Source organism: Chiloscyllium plagiosum, unplaced genomic scaffold (assembly GCF_037043375.1).
Source record: "Chiloscyllium plagiosum isolate Xiang-an unplaced genomic scaffold, Cpla_swu_hap1 HiC_scaffold_47, whole genome shotgun sequence".
NCBI classification, from domain to species: domain Eukaryota; kingdom Metazoa; phylum Chordata; class Chondrichthyes; order Orectolobiformes; family Hemiscylliidae; genus Chiloscyllium; species Chiloscyllium plagiosum.
In genome coordinates, this window is record NW_028270185.1 from 8,392,497 (window position 1) to 8,417,373 (window position 24,877).

General features: G+C 45.5%; 1 protein-coding gene across 6 annotated transcripts in view; it reads left to right on the forward strand.

Annotated features, from left to right (window-relative positions):
* The window catches only part of meiosin (meiosis initiator), an 82,059-nt gene that overhangs the window by 8,845 nt on the left and 48,337 nt on the right, over nt 1-24,877 (forward strand). For 5 of the 6 annotated variants that reach the window (XM_087984125.1, XM_087984131.1, XM_087984128.1 and 2 more), the window contains 3 exons: nt 4,932-4,996; nt 9,083-9,213; nt 23,448-23,538. In XM_087984125.1, the coding sequence (XP_087840251.1) occupies nt 4,961-4,996; nt 9,083-9,213; nt 23,448-23,538 (258 nt within the window). In that variant the 5' untranslated portion in view covers nt 4,932-4,960. The remainder of the gene's footprint in view (nt 1-4,931; nt 4,997-9,082; nt 9,214-23,447; nt 23,539-24,877) is intronic. The other variant, XM_087984127.1, reaches the window with a different exon arrangement.

The following is a 24,877-nucleotide window of genomic DNA, read 5'->3' on the forward strand; positions in this document are numbered from 1 at the left end:
TTACCACTGCACCGTGACCCCCCCCCCAATTTATTCATCATTGGCCAGTCTATAACAGGAGAAAGTGAGGTCTGCAGATGCTGGAGATCAAAGTTGAAACTTTATTGCTGGAACAGCACAGCAGGTCAGGCAGCATCCAGGGAACAGGAGATTCGAAACAGGAGATACAGTCTATAACAAACTGTAATGGGACATTGAACAGCAGATGGCAATGGTGAGGGAGTTTCCTTGACTCTGGAGTGGTGCTGTCACAGGTTCAATGGGAAGAAAAGAGCAAAGAGCCGTTATTCCTTCAGTCCAGTCGAAGTCTTAAGCTGAATGAGAGGAATATGGATAATTGCTCCAGTATGAAACCTAAAATTTTGAGTTGGATTATTTCCCAGAAATAGAACAAGCATTGAATGATGGCAAAGCTGACAGCGCCAACGTCGACCAAACTTCCCAAACTAAACTAGTCCCACCTGCCTGCGTTTGGCCCATATCCCTCTAAACCTTTCCTGTTCATGCACCTGTCCAAATGTATTTTAAATGTTGTGACTGTACCTGCATCTGCCACTTTCTCTGGCCGTTTATTTCACACATGAACCACCCTCTGTGTAAAAATCTGTGTAAAAAAGTTGCCCCTCAGAGCCATGGTGAATCACATAACTCGCACTTTGGATAGGACTTTAAACTAAATAGTGCGGTGATGGGTTCAGTTACACAGAAAATTATGAAAAAAATGTTAAAGGAGGGAAGGGTGGAAGTTTTGATTAGATTCTCTACAGTATGGAAGCAGGCCGTTCGGCCCAGCAAGTCCACACTGACCCTCCGAAGAGTAACCCACCCATTCCCCTACCTTATATTTACCCCTGATTACGGGTAATTTAGCGTGGCCAATTCACCTAACCTGCACACCTTTGGATTGTGGGAGGAAAACGGAGCACCCGGAGGAAACCCACGCAGACACGGGGAGAATGTGCAAACTCCACAAAGACAGTTACCCGAGGCGGGAATCAAACCTGGGTCCCTGGCGCTGTGAGGCAGTAGTGCTAACCACTGAGCCACCGTGCCACCCCAATATAGTTGTTCCACTATAATATTTAAAAGGCATCTGCATAGGAAGGGTTTAGAGGGATATGGGCCAAATGCTGGCAAATGGGAGTAGATGAATTTAGGATATCAGGTCAGCATGGATGAGTTGGACTGAAGGGTCTGTTTCCGTGCTGTACAACTCTATGAGTCTGTGGCTCAGCAGAGGTTAGTAAAGTTTCTAAAACAAGTAATAGGGCAGAGGGTATGGAAAGCATCAGCAATCTAATTTAGGCAGAGGCGCATGGACAAGTTGGACCAAAGGGTCTGTTTCCATGCTGTATGACTCTATGATTGTCAGATTTCCTTCCCCAAAGGGCATTTGTGAGCCAGATGGGTTTTTAAGGTCTCTTTCCATTATGCACAATGGGTGCAAGGATATTCCTCCGGAATAAGGCGCACAATGACACCTGAACCCACAGAGTTGTCAAGTGGCTGCACAGAAGTGGCCAGACTCATGTTGTTGAACCAGCAGTTGGAGGGCGGCCTCAGAAAATGGTTCACAGGGCGAGTTGCACAAAGCCAGAAGGCTGGTAGACAGTTGGGAGGCAAGCAAATCACTCAGTGGCATTTCAGAGCCTGAAATAAAACAAAGTACAAAGAAAATTACAGCACAGCAACTAGCCCTTTGGCCCTCCAGGGCTGCACCAATCCAGATCCTCTATCTAAACCTGTCACCTATTTTCCAAGGATCTGTATCTCTCTGCTCCCTGCCCTTTCACGTATCTGTCTAGATACATCTTAAATGACACTACTGTGTCTGCTTCTACCACCTCCACTGGCAACACGTTCCAGGCACCCACCACCATATGTGTAAAAAATGTTCCATGCATATCTCCCTTAAACTTTTCCCCTCTCACCTTGAACACATGACCCCTAGTAATTGAGTCCCCCATTCTGGGGAAAAAAGCTTTTTGCTATCTACCCTGTCTGTACCTCATATGAGTTTGTAGACCTCAATCAGATCCCCACTCAACCTCCATCTTTCTAATGAAAATAATCTTAATCTACTCAACCTCTGTTCATAGCTAGTGCCCTCCATACCAGGCAATATCCTGGTGAACCTCCTCTGCACTCTCTATGGCTGATCTTTTTGTGAACTCAGCTGCACTCACCTGCCCACTCACTGCAACCCTTAATTCCTTTACAGTTCAAAAATTTATCTGTCTTCACCTTAAAAACATTCAACGAGGTAGTCTCGTCTGCTTCACTGGGCAGGGAATTCCACAGATTCACAACCCTTTAAAGTTCCTCCTCAGCTCAGTCCTAAACCCGCTCCCCCTTATTTTGAGGCTATGCCCCCAGTTATAGTTTCACTTGCCAGTGGAAACAGCCTCCCTTGCTCAACCTTATCTACTCCCTTTGTGATTTTATATGTTTCTATAAGATCCTTCCTCATTCTTCTAAATTCGAATGACTCAAGTTCCATTCCACACAGTCTCTCCTCATAAGCCAATCCTCTCAACTCCGGAATCAGTGAACTAGTGAACCTCCTCTCCAACCCTTGTAGTGCCAGTGCATCCTTTCTCAAGGAGACCAAAACTGTACACAGTACTCCAGATTCTAGACTGATACTCCCATGTAGTATTGAGAGAGTTCTGCAAAGTCTGAGGTGCAATCTTCCAGATTAGCCAAGGCACCACCTACCTGCTCGGGTGTGCACAAAATACTGCATGACAGCCTTTTGAAGAAGAGCAGAGGTGTTATCACCAATAACCTGACCAATACTGAATCCTTTATTCATCATCACAAAAACAGATTAGTCATTCATTATCACATTGCTGTATGTGGGATCTTGCTGTATGCAATCTTGTTGCCAAGTTCTGATATTTCAAAGTTACACAATTTTCATAAAAGATAAGAATAATGACAGGTGTTGTCTCCCGAGGGTCGGGGATTTCAAGACCGGGGGACATATTTTTAAGGTGGGAAGAGAAAGGTCTGAGAAGAACGAGAGGCAGCTTTTCACACAGAGAGTGGTTTGTGTGTGGAATGAACTGCCTGAGGAAGTGGTGGATGCAGGTACAGTTACAACATTTAAAAGACATTTAGATAAGTACATGAATAAGAAATGTTTGGAGGGATATGGGTCAAGCACAGGCAGTTGGGACTAGTTTAGTTTGGGATTATGGTTGGCGTGCCCTGGTTGGACCGAAGAGTCTGTTTCTGTGCTGTATTACTATAAGTGCACAGGGAGACCCTGTAAGGTGCTGTATACATGTATTTCTTTTCTTTAATTGTGGGGTTTGAGGAGATGAATGTCCTACTAATATGCCTATAACAATAGAGCTGACTCCAAATTAATATAAATTGTATACAGTGATGTGATGTTTAAAAACATTAGTGTGGCAAAATTTGTGTTATGCAGCACGCACCAAGAAAATGTGGTGCCAGATTAGGTAAAAAAATAGTGGTTAGCGGCCTTACAGTGGGATAGATGGAAAAGTTTGAACATTGACTTCTGTTGTGATGCTTTTGAGAGACTCAGAAAGGAAATGCGGAATGTTGTAGATAACTAAGACACCCTATCTCAAGCTTAGTAGAAAAAAATCAATATCTGTAATGTAATTGATAGGAGGGAAAGGGATGTGTGACATGGAAACAAATTCTGCTGCACACTTGTCATGTTGAGTTTCTCCTGTGCACCACTTCCTGGCTGGTTGTACTAATGCGTTGTTACATTTTGCAAAGAGCACAGCCACACTGCCTGCTAAAGTAGGGACAAGAATCACAAACCAGGAAAACATATAGGAGTGGTTTCAAATAGGGAAGAGCAATCTCATCAGAAAGTCAAAAACTTTAATGTGTATATTGACTGATTTATTGTCTTAGAGATGTGCAGCACAGAAACAGACCCTTCGGTCCAACTCGTCCATGCTGACCAGATCTCCTAACCTAATCTAGTCCCATTTGCCAGCACTTGGTCCATATCCCTCTAAGCACTTCCTTTTCCTATACCCATCCAGATGCCTTTTAAATGCTGTAATTGTACCAGCCTCCACCACTTCCTCTAGCAGCTCATTCCATACATGCACCACCCTTTGCATAAAAAGGTTGCCCATAACGTCCCTTTTAAATCTTTTCCCTGTAACCCAAACCTACGCCCTCTAGTTCTGAACTCCCCCCAAGCGAGGGAAAAGATCTTGATTATTTACCCTATCCATGCCCCTCATGATTATATAAACCTCTATAAGGTCACCCCTCAGCCTCCAACGCTCTAGGGAAAACAGCCCCGCCTATTCAGCCTCTCCCTATAGCTCAAACCCTCTAACCCTGGCAACATCCTTGTAAATCTTTTCTGAAACTTTTAAGTTTCACAACATCGATTCTTTGGAGGGAGATCGGAATTGCACGCAATATTCCAAAAGTGGCCTAACCAGTGTCCTGTACAGCGCAACATGACCTCCCAGCTGCAGAGAAGATGCAGAGAGAGATCAGAATTAACATTTGAGAGGTTCATTCAAAAGTCTGATAACAGTGAGGAAGGAGCTGTTCTTGAATCTATTCATAGATATATTTAAACTTTTATATCTTATGCCCGAGGGAGAAGGGTGAAAGAGAGTATAATCGGGGTGGGAGGGGTTTTTGATGATGTTGACTGCTTTCTTGAGGCAGTGGGAAGCGTATACGGCGTCAGTGGATGAAAGGATGATTTGAGTGATGGACTGGACTGTGTTCACAACTCTCTGTAGTTGCTTGCAATCTTGGTAGCAGCCTTTGTATATGATTTCATTTACAAATATGTGTCATCAAGGGAATACCAGTGAGTCCAGTCAACAGGACATTCCAGTTTTGGTATTGGTTATAATATGAAATAATGTGCAGAAGCTTAGAAATAATCTTTTTTTGTGTGCTTCCAGGATCTTTAATCTTAAAGAGGGAATGTATAATGGCCTCCTTAATTGAAGTGAAACATGAAGTGGAGGTGAGAAGTCACTTATTCCTCGCTGCATCCTCATCATTTTGAAATCCGGCATCTGCTGTGTTGTGCTTTTCTCTTGAGGATTGAAATCTGCATTAAAACCAGGAAATTCTTGAAAAAAATCAGCGAGTCTACTCAGAGAGACATACAGAGTGAACCTTGCAGCCAGTCAGAATTGGAAAAAGGTTTGAGATGCTACAGGTTTTAATCAAGTACAGGGGCAGAGAAAGAGGGAAGATGGGGGTAGAACAAAACGGAAGTTATGGTGCAAGGCAAAAAGAGAGTGTTCTTGTGGCAAACAAAGAAATGAAGTCTAAATGGGGGGAAATGCAGAATCATCACTGACCACTGAAAACCAGAAGCAGTAAATTAAAAGGGCAGAGATTATCATCTGAAATTGTTGAATTCGAAGTTAGGCCTGAGAGGTTGGAAAGTGTCTAATGGAGAGATGAGATGCTGTTCTTCATACCCCTTAATGAGCTTCATTGGAACACTGTAAATTGCTAAGGACAGAGAAGTCAGAGTGGAAAAGGGACAGAGAATGAAAATGACATAGAGTCATACAGCATGGAAACAGACTCTTTGGTCCAGTTAGTCCATGCCGACCCTGTTCCCATACTAAAGTAGTCCTACTTGCCTGTGTTTGGCCCATATTAGTCTAAGCCTTTCCTGTTCATGAACTTATCCAATTGTCTTAAAATGTTGTAACTGCATCTGCATCCACCACTTCTTTTGGCAGTTCACTCCACACATGAGCCACTTTCTGTGTAAAAGAAAGTTGCCACTTATGTCCTTTTTAAACCTTTTCTCTCCCACTTTAAAAATATGCCCTCCTGTTTTGAACTCCCCCCATCTTGAAATGTGACCAAATGAGTATGGGGTCATGCTTGCAACCTGATCTAAGGTGTTCCACGGACTGCATTTTAACTACCCAGTGTAAAGGATATCACCTGATGGACAGTGAACACAGTACACTTAAGTGAAATAAGTGTGTGTAAATTGCTGCTTCGCCTGGGAGATGTATCATAGTACTGACTTCTACAGCTGGTAAGTTCACAAACAGAATTAATGCAAGACAGTCCCCCAGAAATGGAGGAGAGAGGTGGTATATCAGAATTCAGCATGCTGGGCTGTCATTGAACAGTTTTGATTTGATCTGTATCAGTTTTGCGCTGATGCAGGCATGACAGTAAAAGTGTGAATTTTCTTCCAAGTGTCGCAAACCTGTCGAAATCCTTCCACCCCATCTTTTCCACCACTACCTAAAGTTTGTTTTACAAGTCTCAGGCATTATTGAACCCCTGTTTCTCAGTTTTGCTTTTCGTATAATGAAATTAACTTTCCTCTGGTAGCCTACAGGTGAAAGTCTTGTTATATTTCTTTGTGGAATTTTAAGACTGTCCTTAAACCATTTGTTTATCTGTTGGGGTAACAGTGGAAAATAACCTTTCTTCTGTCCTACTCTTCAGCTTTCATTCCATGGGAACTCCCTCCCTAAAAGCACTGGGGATGTACTTACATCTCATGGAATACAGCGGTTCAGGAAGGTGGCTCAACTCTGAAATAGCTTCACAGAGGCCAGTATCCATCACCATTTATTTACACATGGAGAGTCCTTTACACTGATTCAGCTTCCTCAGAGCCAGCTCTTAGAATGAACAGAACCTCCAACACTTCTGTTTTTTTGTAATCTTCCCTCACCCCCCACTACTGCCTGACAGGGGTAGTGTTTATTTTTCCCCAGCACCCATGTCGTGTGTGTGCAGGTGTCGGACACAGTGAAGAACAACAAGGGTGTAAATCTTTATTTATATTCCACCACTAGGAAGAAAGGAAACACCCGAGTGGCCAGTGACAAGCAGTGCCCTTCTCAGAGGGCAATGCTGCATGATCAAACAGTGAAGGGGAGGGCAGGGATAAAATCAAAATAAAGTTGGAGGGGGACAGTCCTGTTTCTATGTGTCAGCCAAGACTCCCTGTTTGGACCAGGTTAACAACCGAAATAAAGGAATTCCTGTTCTGTGAGGTCCATTTGGCTGACCTCGTTCCAATCACCATCCAAGGAACAGGAGAATCGACGTTTCGGGCATAAGCCCTTCTTCAGGAAGGGCTTTCCTGAAGAAGGGCTTATGCCCGAAATGTCGATTCTCCTGTTCCTTGGATGCTGCCTGACCTGCTGCGCTTTTCCAGCAACACATTTTCAGCTCTGATCTCCAGCATCTGCAGTCCTCACTTTCTCCTCGTTCTAATCACTACAATCACCACCTTCTCAAGGGCAATTAAGGATAGCACAAATGCTGGCCTAGCCAGCAACATTCACATCCTGTGAACAAATGTTTTAAAGAGTGTAATTTGCTGACTGAATCATAGAATCATGCAAGTCAGAAGGAGTCCATTTAGCCCATTATGCTGTATTAACTTAATGGAGACTTTATGTAATTAATTTCTTTCCCCTATTCCTCCCAAGAGACTTGCAAATATTTCCTTTTCTTTTCGGTATGCTTGCTTTTATTGGTCAGTGTACTGAGTAAGGGAGTCGGGAGGTCATTTTGAGGCTGTACAGGACATTGGTTAGGCCAGTTTTAGAATACTGCGTTCAGGTCTGGTCTCCCTTCTAAAGGAAGGATGTTGTGAAACTTGAAAGGGTTCAGGAAACATTTACAAGGATGTTGCCAGAGTTGGAGGGTTTGAGCTATAGGGAGAGACTGAATAGACTGGGGCTGTTTTTCCTGGAGCGTCAGAGGCTGAAGGGTGTCCTTATAGAGGTTTATAAAATCATGATGGGCATAGATAGGGTGAATAGCCAAGGTCTTTTCCCCAGGGTAGCTGAGTCCAAAGCTAGAGGGCATAGGTTTAAGGCGAATATTTCTTTCTCAAGTATATATCTAATTTCCTTTTGGACTTTACTGTTAAATCTGCTTCAACCACCCTTTCAGGCAATGCATTCCAGACAAATTATCCCTATCTCTCCTCTGGTTCACCTACCAAACTAATGTAGCCTTGTATCGAATGTCACATAAGGAAAAGAAAATGTAGTTTGTGAGTAAAGACAGATCATTTGTTCTCTGTCTGACTTTCTAGTGGTTATTATGAAAATTGTGCAAACTAGAGCACTAACTTATATACTGGGTGTACAAAAATGGGAACAAGATATTGGACATAACTAGTTAATGAAGCATTGAGAACCTTTTTCACTTTCACTTTGCAATTCTATTCCACTCCTTCACTACTGAAGCTGCTGATTATATACTGACACATGAATGGGAGGCAAACAGGGGGATTGAAACTGTGTCTGGGCAGTAAGTAGTAGGTCTAAATAAGGAATGGAATCGGCGCAGGCTTGGTGGGCCGAAGGGCATGTTCCTGTGCTGTACTGAATTGTAATTATTGTGACAGTATGGTACTTGTGTTAGTCTGGATGGTTTTTTATGTAATGGTTGCCCAGATGTGAGCTGACAGGCTTTTGAATATGGTGATCAAGAGGTGGGGAGCATGGCAGTTGGAGAGGGCAGGAGACATCACAGTCAAGTCCAGTCCTGTCCTTGCCTGATGCCTGAATACCCTCACAACATCCAGAAATGGATATAACAGAAGTGGGAATAATGAGACCATCTCAGTTACTTAGATTATATCAGTCATACAGCGCAGAAACAGGCCATTCAACCAGCCCGTTCTGGTGTTTTTGTACATTCTCCCATCCTTCCTTAGCCCACTTCATTGACATAACTTTTATTATAGTCTTCCTCATACGTTTGTCCATTTTTTTCTAAAATGCATCTACGCTATATTATTCGAATCAGTGACTCTTTATAAGCAACAGGTTCTGCATTCCCCTTTGAAATTACCTAATTATATCCTGTACTTGAGGTATTTCTGGTCATTGTGACTCACTGGCCATTCCAATACTTCTAGCCATTAAGCCATTAGCTCTCCTTTAAAGGATTTATAAGCATTGTGTTGTTTTCCTGAAATTTACCTTGATTGTGTTCCTCCACCTTGGAGGTCTTTGTTACTAATGATGGTTCTTAAGCACCATCATTACTGTCTTTGCTTCCTTGATGAACTCTTTTATATGTTAACTAACTGCAGGATCGGGACTTTGAACAAAATATGGAGATCCCAGCAAGAAGAGATGGCATGGCTTTGAATTATAGAGATCTGCTGATCCCGGATAGCCAGAAAATTAAACTGTCACCTTTGCAGCATCGAAGAAAACAAAGGTAAAATATTCGGGTCAGAATGTGGCAAAACAAAAATGTTGCGTGAACAATACAAACCATTAATGGTACACAGAATTGACTAGCAACAGGGCAAGCAAGAAATAACCCATGAATTGCGAGATGTTTAGTGTGCCTATGCCATCTGCCTCTCAAGAAGTGCATTTCATCCTTAACCACCTCATCAGCTTCATGAAGGTACTGTATTTGTACATTAGTAACCTATTAAATTTGACGTCAAAATCAAATCTGACTAGAGCTCACAGTGTTCCTACCTGTGAGCCAAAAGGCCTGGGTTCAAGTTTCATCTGCTTCAGAAGTGTATAATAACTATAAGACTGTAAAATATAGGAGTAACATTAGGCCATTCAGCCCAGCCAATCTGCTCTGCCATTCAATCATGTCTGATATGTATCTCACCCCAATTCTCCTGCCTTTTCTCCGTAACCTTTGATCCATTCATTAATCAAGAATCTATCTATCTCTGTCTTCAAAACATTTAGTGACTTGACCTGCACAGACTTCTGTGGCAATCAGGCAAAAAACACACCTGAACAGGTTGATTCAAAAATATCTAGAAAATGAAGTCTAAAATTTGTAACAGAAGTAGGCTTTTAACATTGTGATAATTGTTAACAGCCACTAATTATTGTCTGTGGTCCAACAAGTCAATGGTGAGTGGATGTCATTGGACGAGTAATCCAGAACACCTGGTCACAGTCCTTGGAACACAGATTTGAATCCCACAATGGCAGATGGTGACATTTCAATTCAATAAAAAAAAGACTGGAATAAAGATCTGGCCTGATGGTAACTATATTGTTATGATTGTCACAAAAAACACCCACTATTGCCCCTTAAGAAAGGAAATCTAATATCCTTACCTGGCCTGACCTTTATGTGACTCAGGTAGTTGTCTCCTAACTTCTGTCTGTGCAACTCATTCCTTCACGGGTTGAGGGTGTTGCTTGCCAGGTCAACATTTATTGCCCAGTCAACCCCATTGCTGTGGGTCTGGAGTCACATGTCAGCCAGACCAGGTAAGGATGGCAGTTTCCTTCCCTAAAGTACATTAATGAATAAGATGTGCCTTCTCAGCAGTTGAGAATGGATTCATAGTCATCAGTAGACTCTTAATTTTAGATTTTTATTGAATTTACAATCCACCACCTGCCACGCAGGGATTTGAACCTGGGTTCCAAAACATTATGTGGGTCTCTCAATTAAAAGTCTCGTAATGATACCACTAGGCCATCACCTCCTCTGATGGGTAATAAGTGCTGGCTTAGCCAGCCTTGTCCATTAGCCATGAATGAGTAATAAAAACACGGAGGAGCAAATTACTACAGATGTTGGAATCTGTACTGAAAACAACAAATGCTGGACATCACAGTGGGTCAGGCAGCATTCATGGAAAGAGAGCAAGCTAATGTTTCACATCTAGTTGACTCTTCCTCAAAGCTCTTACAAAGAGTCCTCTAGACGCGAAACGTTAGCTTTAAAAACATGTTTTCTCATTCCTTCATGTATTAAATTATAAAAGATATATATTAAGCATAAATGTTAATATTGCTATCCTTTCTCTTTCAATCTAATCTTTCTTTCACTTTTTGTACATGATTTGACATTGAGAACACCACAATAATTTATTCTCTTTGTCAGGTCGACCTCAGCTTACTACTCAACCCTTCAATCTTTTGATTAAAGACACAGATCTTTGGTAACCAAGGTCCCAAATGCTCATTGCCCTCAAGGTACTGTGAGCAACTTGCACTTTCAGAAACTTAAAACCTTTGAGATGAAAAGGACAGAAAACTGCCCAACTTGAGGGGATGCCATTGGAGGTCTCAGTCTAGGAAATCCATGCCCTGTGCACAAACTGTGAATGATGTAGGTTTACCACTGTAACATAAAGGCTTTCAAACTGTGGCAAAACAAAAATGATGCATGAATGATACAAACGTTTATTAATATACAGAATTGACTAGCAACAGGACAAGGAAGAAATAACCCATGAATTGCGATATGATTAGCGTGTCGATGCCATCTGCTTCTCAAGAACTGCATTTCATCCTTAGACCCTTAGAAGTTGTGCAGTGGGAGCCCCTGGAGCGAGCTCAGTTCCAGTGCCTAGAAATGAATACAGGTTGTACCAAGAGATAAGCAATTGTGTGAATTATCCCTTTAGTTTTGTGGCAGGGTCCACTGATTTTAAAATAAGTGATTCAATGCTTACATCACACAAAGAGCCAAAACCCATCACAATGATCAATCTCAGATCATATCAATAACAGTAATTTACATTTTCCTTCCTTCTATATTTGTGTCTGCCTAATAATAACCTTTCAGAAACTGATTCGGCTTTTCATTACAATACCAGTATGTCAGTGTCTGTAGTGGCAGTGTGCCAGCAAACTGTACAGGTGCACAGCAACACAGAAGCCTGAAAGTGCCACAAATGCTTTGTTACGTGAGAAATAAACATATGTCCCCAACGACAGACAAATATTTAAAAGGGCTGCACAGTGGGAAAAAAAAGTGAACATCAGCCAGTATTTGTAGGGTATATATGTATGTGTCAGCATTTTCAGCAGCTTTCTCGACATTCCAGTTTTTGTAGGGATCCCTACCCATGTTGGTATTTGTAAGGCATCCCTGCGTGTGTCAGTATTTGTCTGACATTCCTCTGTCATTATTTGCAGGACCTAACTAGGTGTGTCTGTATTTGCAGGAACTCCATGAAATCTGTCAGTATTTACAGGGATTCCTGGGTGTGTTGGTATGTGTAGGGAATTTTCCCCAACCCCCATGTATACTCCATTTGCAAGGGTTCCTGGTGTGGGTGTCAATATTTGTAAGACACCTTCCCACTTGTCAGAATTTGCAGGAATTCCCTGCCGGTGTCAGAATTTTCAGGGCATCTTTCTGAGTATTAGCATTTTCAGGAGCTCCCTGAGTGTATCAGTATTTGCAGGATTTCCCTGAGCTGTCAATATTCATAGGGCATCCCTGTGTGTATTTGCAGGGTTTCCCTGCGCTGTCAGTGTTTATAGGGCATCCCTGTGTGTATTTGCAGGGTTTCCCTGCGCTGTCAGTGTTTATAGGGCATCGCTGTGTGTATTTGCAGGGTTTCCCTGCGCTGTCAGTGTTTATAGGGCATCCCCGTGTATATTTGCAGGGTTTCCCTGCGCTGTCAGTGTTTATAGGGGATCCCTGTGTGTATTTGCAGGGTTTCCCTGAGCTGTCAGTATTTATAGGGCATCCCTGTGTGTATTTGCAGGGTTTCCCTGAGCTGTCAGTATTTATAGGGGATCCCTGTGTGTATTTGCAGGGTTTCCCTGCGCTGTCAGTGTTTATAGGGGATCCCTGTGTGTATTTGCAGGGTTTCCCTGAGCTGTCAGTGTTTATAGGGGATCCCTGTGTGTATTTGCAGGGTTTCCCTGAGCTGTCAGTATTTATATGGCATCCCTGTGTGTATTTGCAGGGTTTCCCTGCGCTGTCAGTGTTTATAGGGCATCCCTGTGTGAATTTGCAGGGTTTCCCTGCGCTGTCAGTATTTATAGGGGATCCCTGTGTGTATTTGCAGGGTTTCCCTGCGCTGTCAGTGTTTATAGGGGATCCCTGTGTGTATTTGCAGGGTTTCCCTGAGCTGTCAGTATTTATAGGGCATCCCTGTGTGTATTTGCAGGGTTTCCCTGAGCTGTCAGTATTTATAGGGGATCCCTGTGTGTATTTGCAGGGTTTCCCTGCGCTGTCAGTGTTTATAGGGGATCCCTGTGTGTATTTGCAGGGTTTCCCTGCGCTGTCAGTGTTTATAGGGCATCCCTGTGTGTATTTGCAGGGTTTCCGTGCGCTGTCAGTGTTTATAGGGCATCCCTGTGTGTATTTGCAGGGTTTCCCTGCGCTGTCAGTGTTTATAGGGCATCCCCGTGTATATTTGCAGGGTTTCCCTGCGCTGTCAGTGTTTATAGGGGATCCCTGTGTGTATTTGCAGGTTTTCCCTGCGCTGTCAGTATTTATAGGGCATCGCTGTGTGTATTTGCAGGGTTTCCCTGCGCTGTCAGTATTTATAGGGCATCCCTGTGTGAATTTGCAGGGTTTCCCTGCGCTGTCAGTATTTATAGGGCATCGCTGTGTGTATTTGCAGGGTTTCCCTGCGCTGTCAGTATTTATAGGGCATCGCTGTGTGAATTTGCAGGGTTTCCCTGCGCTGTCAGTATTTATAGGGCATCGCTGTGTGTATTTGCAGGGTTTCCCTGCGCTGTCAGTATTTATAGGGCATCCCTGTGTGTATTTGTAGGATTTCCCTGAGCTGTCAGTATTCATAGGGCATCCCTGTGTGTATTTGCAGGGTTTCCCTGCGCTGTCAGTGTTTATAGGGCATCCCTGTGTGTATTTGCAGGGTTTCCCTGCGCTGTCAGTATTTATAGGGCATCCCTGTGTGTATTTGCAGGGTTTCCCTGCGCTGTCAGTATTTATAGGGCATCGCTGTGTGAATTTGCAGGGTTTCCCTGCGCTGTCAGTATTTATAGGGCATCGCTGTGTGTATTTGCAGGGTTTCCCTGCGCTGTCAGTATTTATAGGGCATCCCTGTGTGTATTTGTAGGATTTCCCTGAGCTGTCAGTATTCATAGGGCATGCCTGTGTGTATTTGCAGGGCTTCCCTGAGCTGTCAGTATTTATAGGGCATCGCTGTGTGTATTTGTAGGATTTCCCTGAGCAGTCAGTATTTACAGGGCATCCCTGTGTGTATTTGCAGGAGTTTCCTACATATGTCCATACTTCCAGCAGGCTGTGACACTAGTTTCTATGTATTTCTGCAAATATCAATATGAGTAGGGGATTCCTAGGTAGGTAAAGATTTCTAGGAGGGGCCTGGGTGTGTCATTGGTTATAGGTGGTACCTGGGTGTGTCAATGTTTATAGGTGGTACCTGGGTGTGTCAGTGTTTATAGGGGGTCCCAGGGTGTGTCAGTGTTTATAGGAGGTGCCTGGGTGTGTCAGTGTTTATAGGAGGTCCCAGAGTGTGTCAATGTTTATAGGAGGTGTCTAGGTGTGTCAGTATTTATAGGAGATACCAGGGTGTGTCAGTGTTTATAGGAGGTGCCTGGGTGTGTCAGTGTTTATAGGGGTCCCAGGGTTTGTCAGTGTTTATAGGAGGTGCCTGGGTGGGTCAGTATTTATAGGAGGTCCCAGGTATGTCAGTGTTTATACGGGGTCCCAGGGTGTGTCAGTGTTTATAGGAGGTGCCTGGGTGTGTCAGTGTTTATACGGGGTCCCAGGGTGTGTTAGTGTTTATACGGGGTCCCAGGGTGTGTCAGTGTTTACAGGGGGTCCCAGGGTGTGTCAGTGTTTATAGGAGGTCCCAGGGTGTGTCAGTGTTTATACGAGGTTCCTGGGTATGTCCGTGTTTATAGGAGGTGCCTGGGTGTGTCAGTGTTTAAATGAGATCCCAGGGTGTGTCAGTGTTTATCGGGAGTCCCAGGGTGTGTCAGTGTTTACAGGAGGTCCCAGGGTGTGTCAGTGTTTAAAAGGGGTCCCAGGATGTGTCAGTGTTTATAGGAGATCCCAGGATGTGTCAGTGTTTATAGGAGGTCCCAGGGTGTGTCAGTGTTTAAATGAGATCCCAGGGTGTGTCAGTGTTTATAGGAGGTGCCTGGGTGGGTCAGTATTTATAGGAGGTCCCAGGGTGTGTCAGTGTTTATACGGGGTCCCAGGATGTGTTAGTGTTTATAGGGGGTCCCAGGGTGTGTCAGTGTTTATAGGAGTTCCCAGGGCGTGTCAGTGTTTATACGAGGTTCCTGGGTATGTCAGTGTTTATAGGAGGTGCCTGGGTGTGTCAGTGTTTAAATGAGATCCCAGGGTGTGTCAGTGTTTGTAGGAGGTGCCTGGGTGTGTCAGTGTTTAAATGAGATCCCAGGGTGTGTCAGTGTTTGTAGGAGGTGCCTGGGTGTGTCAGTGTTTAAATGAGATCCCAGGGTGTGTCAGTGTTAATAAGAGGTCCTAGGGTTTGTCAGTATTATTAGGTGGTGCCTGGGTGTGTTCAGTGTTCATAGAAGGTGCCTGGGTGTGTCAGTGTTTATAGGAGGTGCCTGGGTGTGTCAGTGTTTATAGAAGGTGCCTGAGTGTGTAAGTGTTTATAGGAGGTGCCTGGGTGTGTCAGTGTTTATAGGAGGTGCCTGGGTGTGTCAGTGTTTATAGAAGGTGCCTGAGTGTGTAAGTGTTTATAGGAGGTGCCTGGGTGTGTAAGTGTTTATAGAAGGTGCCTGGGTGTGTCAGTGTTTATAGGAGGTGCCTGGGTGTGTCAGTGTTTATAGAAGGTGCCTGGGTGTGTCAGTGTTTATAGAAGGTGCCTGGGTGTGTCAGTGTTTATAGGAGGTGCCTGGGTGTGTCAGTGTTTATAGAAGGTGCCTGGGTGTGTCAGTGTTTATAGGAGGTGCCTGGGTGTGTCAGTGTTTATAGGAGGTGCCTGGGTGTGTCAGTGTTTATAGAAGGTGCCTGAGTGTGTAAGTGTTTATAGGAGGTGCCTGGGTGTGTAAGTGTTTATAGAAGGTGCCTGGGTGTGTCAGTGTTTATAGGAGGTGCCTGGGTGTGTCAGTGTTTATAGGAGGTGCCTGGGTGTGTCAGTGTTTATAGAAGGTGCCTGGGTGTGTAAGTGTTTATAGGAGGTGCCTGGGTGTGTCAGTGTTTATAGGAGGTGCCTGGGTGTGTCAGTGTTTATAGGAGGTGCCTGGGTGTGTCAGTGTTTATAGAAGGTGCCTGGGTGTGTCAGTGTTTATAGGAGGTGCCTGGGTGTGTCAGTATTTGTGGGAGGTCCCAGGGTGTGTTGGTATTATTCGGTGCTGCCTGGGTGTGTTAGTGTTTATAGGAGGTCCCAAGGTGTGTTAGTGTTTATAGGACATCCCAGGGTGTGCCAGTGTTTATAAGGGGTCACAGGCTGTGTCAGTGTTTATAGGAGGTGGCTGGCTGTGTCAGTATTTGTGGGAGGTCTCAGGGTGTGTCGGTATTATTAGGTGGTGCCTGGGTGTGTCAGTGTTTATTGGAGGTACCAGGATGTGTCAGTGTTTATCGGAGGTCCCTGGGTGTGTCAGTGTTTATAGGAGGTGCCTGGGTGTGTCAGTGTTTATACGAGGTTCCTGGGTATGTCCGTGTTTATAGGAGGTGCCTGGGTGTGTCAGTGTTTAAATGAGATCCCAGGGTGTGTCAGTGTTTATAGGAGGTGCCTGGGTGGGTCAGTATTTATAAGAGGTCCCAGGGTGTGTCAGTGTTTATACGGGGTCCCAGGATGTGTTAGTGTTTATAGGGGGTCCCAGGGTGTGTCAGTGTTTATAGGGGGTCCCAGGGTGTGTCAGTGTTTATAGGAGGTCCCAGGGCGTGTCAGTGTTTATACGAGGTTCCTGGGTATGTCAGTGTTTATAGGAGGTGCCTGGGTGTGTCAGTGTTTAAATGAGATCCCAGGGTGTGTCAGTGTTTGTAGGAGGTGCCTGGGTGTGTCAGTGTTTAAATGAGATCCCAGGGTGTGTCAGTGTTTGTAGGAGGTGCCTGGGTGTGTCAGTGTTTAAATGAGATCCCAGGGTGTGTCAGTGTTTGTAGGAGGTGCCTGGGTGTGTCAGTGTTTAAATGAGATCCCAGGGTGTGTCAGTGTTTGTAGGAGGTGCCTGGGTGTGTCAGTGTTTAAATGAGATCCCAGGGTGTGTCAGTGTTAATAAGAGGTCCTAGGGTTTGTCAGTATTATTAGGTGGTGCCTGGGTGTGTTCAGTGTTCATAGAAGGTGCCTGGGTGTGTCAGTGTTAATAGGAGGTGCCTGGGTGTGTCAGTGTTTATAGGAGGTGCCTGAGTGTGTCAGTGTTTATAGGAGGTGCCTGGGTGTGTCAGTGTTTATAGGAGGTGCCTGGGTGTGTCAGTGTTTATAGAAGGTGCCTGGGTGTGTCAGTGTTTATAGGAGGTGCCTGGGTGTGTCAGTATTTGTGGGAGGTCCCAGGGTGTGTTGGTATTATTCGGTGCTGCCTGGGTGTGTTAGTGTTTATAGGAGGTCCCAAGGTGTGTTAGTGTTTATAGGACATCCCAGGGTGTGCCAGTGTTTATAAGGGGTCACAGGCTGTGTCAGTGTTTATAGGAGGTGGCTGGCTGTGTCAGTATTTGTGGGAGGTCTCAGGGTGTGTCGGTATTATTAGGTGGTGCCTGGGTGTGTCAGTGTTTATTGGAGGTACCAGGATGTGTCAGTGTTTATCGGAGGTCCCTGGGTGTGTCAGTGTTTATAGGAGGTGCCTGGGTGTGTTAGTGTTTATAGGAGGTGACTTGGTGTGTCAGTGTTTATAGGAGGTCCCAGGGTGTGTCAGTGTTTGTAGGATGTGCCAGGGTGTGTCAGTGTTTATAGGAGGTCCCAGCGTGTGTCAGTGTTTATAGGAGGTGACTTGGTGTGTCAGTGTTTATAGGAGGTGCCTGGGTGTGTCAGTGTTTATAGGAGGTGCCTGGGTGTGTCAGTGTTTATAGAGGGCTCCTGGATGTGTCAGTGTTTACAGGACGTCCCAGCGTGTGTCAGTGTTTATAGGAGGTACCAGACTGTGTCAGTGTTTATAGGAGGTACCAGACTGTGTCAGTGTTTATAGGAGGTCCCAGCATGTGTCAGTGTTTATAGGAGGTGCCTGGGTGTGTCAGTATTTGTGGGAGGTCCCAGGGTGTGTTGGTATTATTCGGTGCTGCCTGGGTGTGTTAGTGTTTATAGGACATCCCAGGGTGTGCCAGTGTTTATAAGGGGTCCCAGGCTGTGTCAGTGTTTAGAGGAGGTGGCTGGCTGTGTCAGTATTTGTGGGAGGTCTCAGGGTGTGTCGGTATTATTAGGTGGTGCCTGGGTGTGTCAGTGTTTATTGGAGGTACCAGGATGTGTCAGTGTTTATCGGAGGTCCCTGGGTGTGTCAGTGTTTATAGGAGGTCCCAGGGTGTGTCAGTGTTTGTAGGATGTGCCAGGGTGTGTCAGTGTTTGTAGGATGTGCCAGCGTGTGTCAGTGTTTATAGGAGGTCCCAGCGTGTGTCAGTGTTTATAGGAGGTGACTTGGTGTGTCAGTGTTTACAGGAGGTACCTGAGTGTGTCAGTGTTTCTAGGAGGTCCCCGCGTGTGTCAGTGTTTATAGGAGGTGCCGGGGTGTATTAGTGTTTATAGGAGGTGCCTGGGTGTGTCAGTGTTTATAGGAGGTCCCAGGGTGGGTCAGTGTTTATAGGAGGTGCCTGGGTGTGTCAGTGTTTATAGGAGGTGCCTGGGTGTGTCAGTATTTATAGGAGGTCCCAGGGTCTGTCAGTATTTGTAGGATGTGTCTGGGTGTGTCAGTGTTTATAGGAGGTCTCAGGATGTGTCAGCATTTGTGGGAGGTCTCCGGGTTTGTCACTAAGTGTTTATAGGAGATCCCAGGATGTGTCAGTGTTTATAGGGGGTCCCAGGATGTGTCACTGTTTATAGGAGGTCCCAGGGAGTGTCCGTGTTTATAGAGTGTCCGTGTTTATTAGTGTTTATAGGAGGTGCCTGGGTGTCAGTGTTTACAGGAGGTGCCAGGGTGGGTCAGTGTTTATAGGAGGTGCCTGGGTGTGTCAGTGTTTTTAGGAGGTCCCAGGGTGTGTCAGTGTTTACAGGAGGTGCCTTGGTGTGTCAGTGTTTATAGGAGGTCCCAGGGTGTGTCAGTGTTTATAGGAGGTCCTAGGGTGTGTCAGTGTTTACAGGAGGTGCCTTGGTGTGTCAGTGTTTATAGGAGGTACCCGGGTGTGTCAGTGTTTATAGAAGGTGCCTGGGTGTGTCAGTGTTTATAGGAGGTACCAGGGTGTGTCAGTATTTACAGGAGGTGCCTTGGTGTGCCAGTGTTTATAGGAGGTGCCTGGGTGTGTCAGTGTTTATAGGCGGTGCCTGGGTGTGTCAGTGTTTATAGGAGGTCCCAGGGTGTGTCAGTATTTGTGGGAGGTGCCTGGGTGTGTCAGTGTTTATAGGAGGTCCCAGGATGTGTCAGTATTTGTGGGAGGTCCCAGGGAGTGTCTGTGTTTATAGGGGGTCCCAGGGTGTGTCAGTGTTTATAGGGGGTCCCAGGGTGTGTCAGTGTTTATAGGAGGTCCCAGCATGTGTCACTGTTTATAGGAGGTGCCGGGGTGTGTCAGTGTTTTTAGGAGGTCCCAGCATGTGTCACTGTTTATAGGAGGTGCCTGGGTGTGTCAGTGTTTATAGGAGGTGCCTGGGTGTGTCAGTGTTTATAGGAGGTGCCGGGGTGTGTCAGTGTTTATAGGAGGTCCCAGCATGTGTCACTGTTTATAGGAGGTGCCTGGGTGTGTCAGTGTTTATAGGAGGTGCCTGGGTGTGTCAGTGTTTATAGGAGGTCCCAGGGTGTGTCAGTGTTTATAGGAGGTCCCAGCATGTGTCACTGTTTATAGGAGGTGCCTGGGTGTGTCAGTGTTTATAGGAGGTGCCTGGGTGTGTCAGTGTTTATAGGAGGTCCCAGGGTGTGTCAGTGTTTATAGGAGGTCTCAGGATGTGTCACTGTTTATAGGAGATGCCTGGGTGTGTCAGTGTTTATAGGAGGTGCCTGGGTGTGTCAGTATTTATAGGAGGTCCCAGGGTCTGTCAGTATTTGTAGGATGTGTCTGGGTGTGTCAGTGTTTATAGGAGGTCTCAGGATGTGTCAGCATTTGTGGGAGGTCTCCGGGTTTGTCACTAAGTGTTTATAGGAGATCCCAGGATGTGTCAGTGTTTATAGGGGGTCCCAGGATGTGTCACTGTTTATAGAAGGTCCCAGGGAGTGTCAGTGTTTACAGGAGGTCCCAGGGTGTGTCAGTGTTTAAAAGGGGTCCCAGGATGTGTCAGTGTTTATAGGAGGTCCCAGGGTGTGTCAGTGTTTATAGGGGGTCCCAGAATGTTTCAGTGTTTATAGGAGATCCCAGGATGTGTCAGTGTTTATAGGAGGTCCCAGGGTGTGTCAGTGTTTATAGGGAGTCCCAGGGTGTGTCAGTGTTTACAGGAGGTCCCAGGGTGTGTCAGTGTTTAAAAGGGGTCCCAGGATGTGTCAGTGTTTATAGGAGGTCCCAGGGTGTGTCAGTGTTTATAGGGGGTCCCAGGATGTTTCAGTGTTTATAGGAGATCCCAGGATGTGTCAGTGTTTATAGGAGGTCCCAGGGTGTGTCAGTGTTTATAGGGAGTCCCAGGGTGTGTCAGTGTTTATAGGAGGTCCTAGGGTGTGTCAGTATTTATGGGAGGTCCCAGGGTGTGTCGGTATTATTAGGTGGTGCCGGGGTGTGTCAGTGTTTATAGGGGGTCCCTGGGTGTGTCATTGTTTATAAGAGGTGCAGGGGTGTGTCAGTGTTTATAGGAGGTCCCAGGGTGTTTTAGTGTTTATATGGGGTCCCAGGGTGTGTCAGTGTTTGCAGGAAGTCCCAGGGTGTGTTCAGTGTTTATAGGGGGGGTCCCAGGGTGTGTCAGTGTTTATCGGGAGTCCCAGGATTTGTCAGTGTTTATAGGGGGTCCCAGGGAGTGTCAGTGTTTATAGGAGGTGCCTGGGTGTGTCAGTGTTTATAGGAGGTCCCAGGGTGTGTCAGTGTTTATAGGAGGTCTCAGGATGTGTCACTGTTTATAGGAGATGCCTGGGTGTGTCAGTGTTTATAGGAGGTGCCTGGGTGTGTCAGTATTTATAGGAGGTCCCAGGGTCTGTCAGTATTTGTAGGATGTGTCTGGGTGTGTCAGTGTTTATAGGAGGTCTCAGGATGTGTCAGCATTTGTGGGAGGTCTCCGGGTTTGTCACTAAGTGTTTATAGGAGATCCCAGGATGTGTCAGTGTTTATAGGGGGTCCCAGGATGTGTCACTGTTTATAGGAGGTCCCAGGGAGTGTCCGTGTTTATAGGGGGTCCCAGGGTGTGTCAGTGTTTACAGGAGGTCCCAGGGTGTGTCAGTGTTTAAAAGGGGACCCAGGATGTGTCAGTGTTTATAGGAGGTCCCCGGGTGTGTCAGTGTTTATAGGGGGTCCCAGAATGTTTCAGTGTTTATAGGAGATCCCAGGATGTGTCAGTGTTTATAGGAGGTCCCAGGGAGTGTCTGTGTTTATAGGGGGTCCCAGGGTGTGTCAGTGTTTATCGGGAGTCCCAGGATGTGTCAGTGTTTATAGGGGGGGTCCCAGGGACTGTCAGTGTTTATCGGGAGTCCCAGGATGTGTCAGTGTTTATAGGGGGTCCCAGGATGTGTCAGTGTTTATAGGGGGTCCCAGGGTGTGTCAGTGTTTATAGGGGGTCCCAGGATGTGTCAGTGTTTATCGGTGGTCCCAGGGTGTGTCAGTGTTTATCGGAGGTCCCAGGATGTGTCAGTGTTTATAGGTGGTGCCTGGGTGTGTCAGTGTTTATCGGAGGTCCCAGGATGTGTCAGTGTTTATAGGAGCTCCTAGGGTGTGTCAGTGTTTATTGGGGGTCCCAGGGTGTGTCAGTGTTTACAGGGGATCCCAGGGTGTGTCAGTGTTTATTGGGGGTCCCAGGGTGTGTCAGTGTTTACAGGGGGTCCCAGGGTGTGTCAGTGTATAGAGGGGGTCCCAGCGTATGTCTGTGTATATAGGGTGTCCCAGGGTGTTTCGGTGTTTATAGGAGGTCCCAGGGTGTGTCAGTGTTTATAGGAGGAGCCTGGGTGTGTCAGTGTTTATAGGAGGTCCTAGGGTGTGTCAGTGTTTATTGGAGGTCCCTGGGTGTGTAAGTGTATATAGGAGGTGCCTGGGTGTGTAAGTGTATATAGGAGGTGCCTGGCTGTATCAGTGTTTATAGGGGGTCCAGGGTGTGTCAGTGTTTCTAGGAGGTGCCTGGGTTTGTCAGTATTTAAAGGAGATGTCTGGGCGTGTTAGTGTATATAGGAGGTACCTGGGTATGTCAATGTTTATAGGAGGTGTGTGAGTGCTTCAGTATTTGTAGGAGGTCCCAGGGTGTGTCAGTGTTTATAGGAGATCCCAGGGTGTGTCACTGTTTATAGGAGGTGTCTTAGTGTGTCAGTATTAGAAGGAATTCCCAGGGTTGTCAGCAACTCTAAGGAGATCCAGGTGTCTAAATCCTCCATTCAATGATGTTTCACTTCTAATAGTGTGCTGGAATGTATCCCATGACACTTTTTTTCAGTAAAGAATAATTCAGGCTGCTAACTAAATATTGGTTTCACTGGTAAACTGCAATGCATAGGCACATTGCAAATGTCAGTCAACGTAATCGAGACACTTCTGAATTTCTGCTGCTCGATGCAAATCTCCTACATCCTCTGATAGGCCTGTCACGTTAGGCAAGGTGCAAGATGTGTACTTAAGGGTATTTGACTTAAGCCATTCCTGCACATACTTGGTCACCTTGGGACATTCACCCCTCTAGAACAGATCAGAATAAGGGGCCTTTAACTGTAAATAGCCATTAATAAACCCAGCAGGGGATTCAGGAGGAACATCTTTACCCAGAACTTGTGAATCTGGAGCTTGCTGCTGCAATGGAATGGGTTCCGTGGGAAGCCAGATAAGCACATAAGGGAGAAAGGAACAGAAAGATGTGCAGATGGTATGGGAATAGGCTTATGGAAAAAAAACAGTGGCTTGGACCAAGTGGTCTTCTCAGGTGCTATAAATTTGCAATATGACATCAAAGGAATGGGGGGGGGCGGGTCTTGTGGCACACTGATAGCATCTCTGCCTCTGAGCCAGGAGACCTGGGTTGAAGTCCTATCTGCTCCAGAGACATATAGTAACATTGCTGAACAGATTGATTTTTAAAAAGGTTGCTACATAAATGCAAGCTGTCTTATGCTTGTAATGTGTTTTAATATCCACAGCTCCCCAGTAGATGGTGCTGCAAGGTCCCATCTTGTGAAAAGCAGCAACAACACTAGTCTGCAGAGTTTAAGATGAAGCGATTCTCGGGGTGGGAGGTGGGGGGGCCTTAACACTGACATTAGAGTTTGATTTCAGAATTATTCTGATCCAGGTTTAGGCACCTTCCTCAACAGTGAAAGTTCAGAAATTATGTTGTCTGCACCAAGAATGTGTAATTGGCACAAGGAAAGCAGGAGCCAAATTTGAACCTCTCCCTGCCCTCTCTCCCACCACAAACCGTTCACTTCTCCCTCCTTCACCTCACCCTTACCGCCATTTCTCCCCTTCCAACCTTCACATGTCCATCCTCATATTATTTTCTTTTATTGAAACAATCCATTTCTGAAGCAAGTGTCCTCTCAGGAATCTGTTGTGTGATCTCTTCCCAGGGAGCAGTATCGTAGTAATGTGAACTCATTACGGGAGCTGGCTGCCATTCTACCAGTCCCTCCACAGAAACGGGAGAAAAGGCTTACAAAGGTACAAGATACAGCAACTTGCTCGCTTAGCTCAGCAAAACCAAAATGAATCCACTGTCCCTTCTGCCACTGTTTCATTGCCTGTCAGTTTTCATGTCCTCAGTTTAAGTGGTCTTTGCAGTTCACCAATACTTCGTCAACAATGCACAGTCCTTCATAACATACAGACCTACGGCTAGAATTGGACCTACTGACTCCAGAAGCAGACCATAGATGGCCTGCGGGTGAGTGAGTGAGTGCTGAGGTGACTTGATTAGACAACCCAGTTGTTTTGAAAGCTGTTCACCCATCACCCTTCAAATAATGACAATTCTGATGTTTTTTTTTAAAATTACAACAGCTGGAATATGGATTGGTAGCGGCATTGAAAGGTAAAATCACTATAGTCCCATAGGGTTAGTGTCTCATTTAAAGATAGACAATTGGTGAGTTTAACTTGATGGTCACCATGGCTCAGGCAAGGGGAGAGATTGAAAAGGAGGGTCCTTCATGACAGCCTCAGCTGGTGCAGAAATTGAACCCAAACTGTTGTGATCACTCTGCATCACCAACTGAGCTATCCACCCCCCTCTCAAAAAGGCCTATCAGGTTATTTAGAGAATTGTCAAGTAGAAATCACTGATTGGCCACAGAAATAGCTGTAGTAACACCCTGGGGAGGTGGTGTTGCTAGTAACATAACATCCCAGCCTAATGTTCTAAGAACATGGCTTTGAATCTCTCCAGGGCTGATGGTGAAATTTGAATTCAATTTAAAAGAAACCTGGAATAAACTACTACATTAATGCCAACCATGTAACGGTCATGAATATGCATCTGGATCTCTCGTGTCCTTTAGGGAAGGAAACCTGCCATCCTTACCCAGTCTGGCCAACATTGTGATTAACTTTTAACTGGCAGTTGGAGATGGACAGTGTTGGAGATGAGTATACTGGCCCAGTCAGCAACACCCATATCCCAAAAACAATGGTGTTGAATGTTTTGAGTGTTGTTGGAGCTGCACACATCCAGACAAGTGGAGAGTTACACATCACAGTCTGCACTTGTGTCTTGTGGACAGGCTTTAAGGAGTCAAGAGATACGTTACACACTTCAGAATTCTCAGCCTCTAACCCACGCTGTCAATGAATATATATATATGGAGTGCCTGTGTGTGCAAAAAGCTGTCTGTGAGCAATGTGTCAGAGATATCAGATACAGATTGGCATACAGCACAAATTGGTCCTTGATTTGATACTAATTGACAAGCTCACTCAGAGGCTAATGTGGGTGAAACTGACCAGAAGCAAACAGGAATGCAGGCTTCTAGGCTGCTGCGGGAGACGGAAGTGAGACAACACC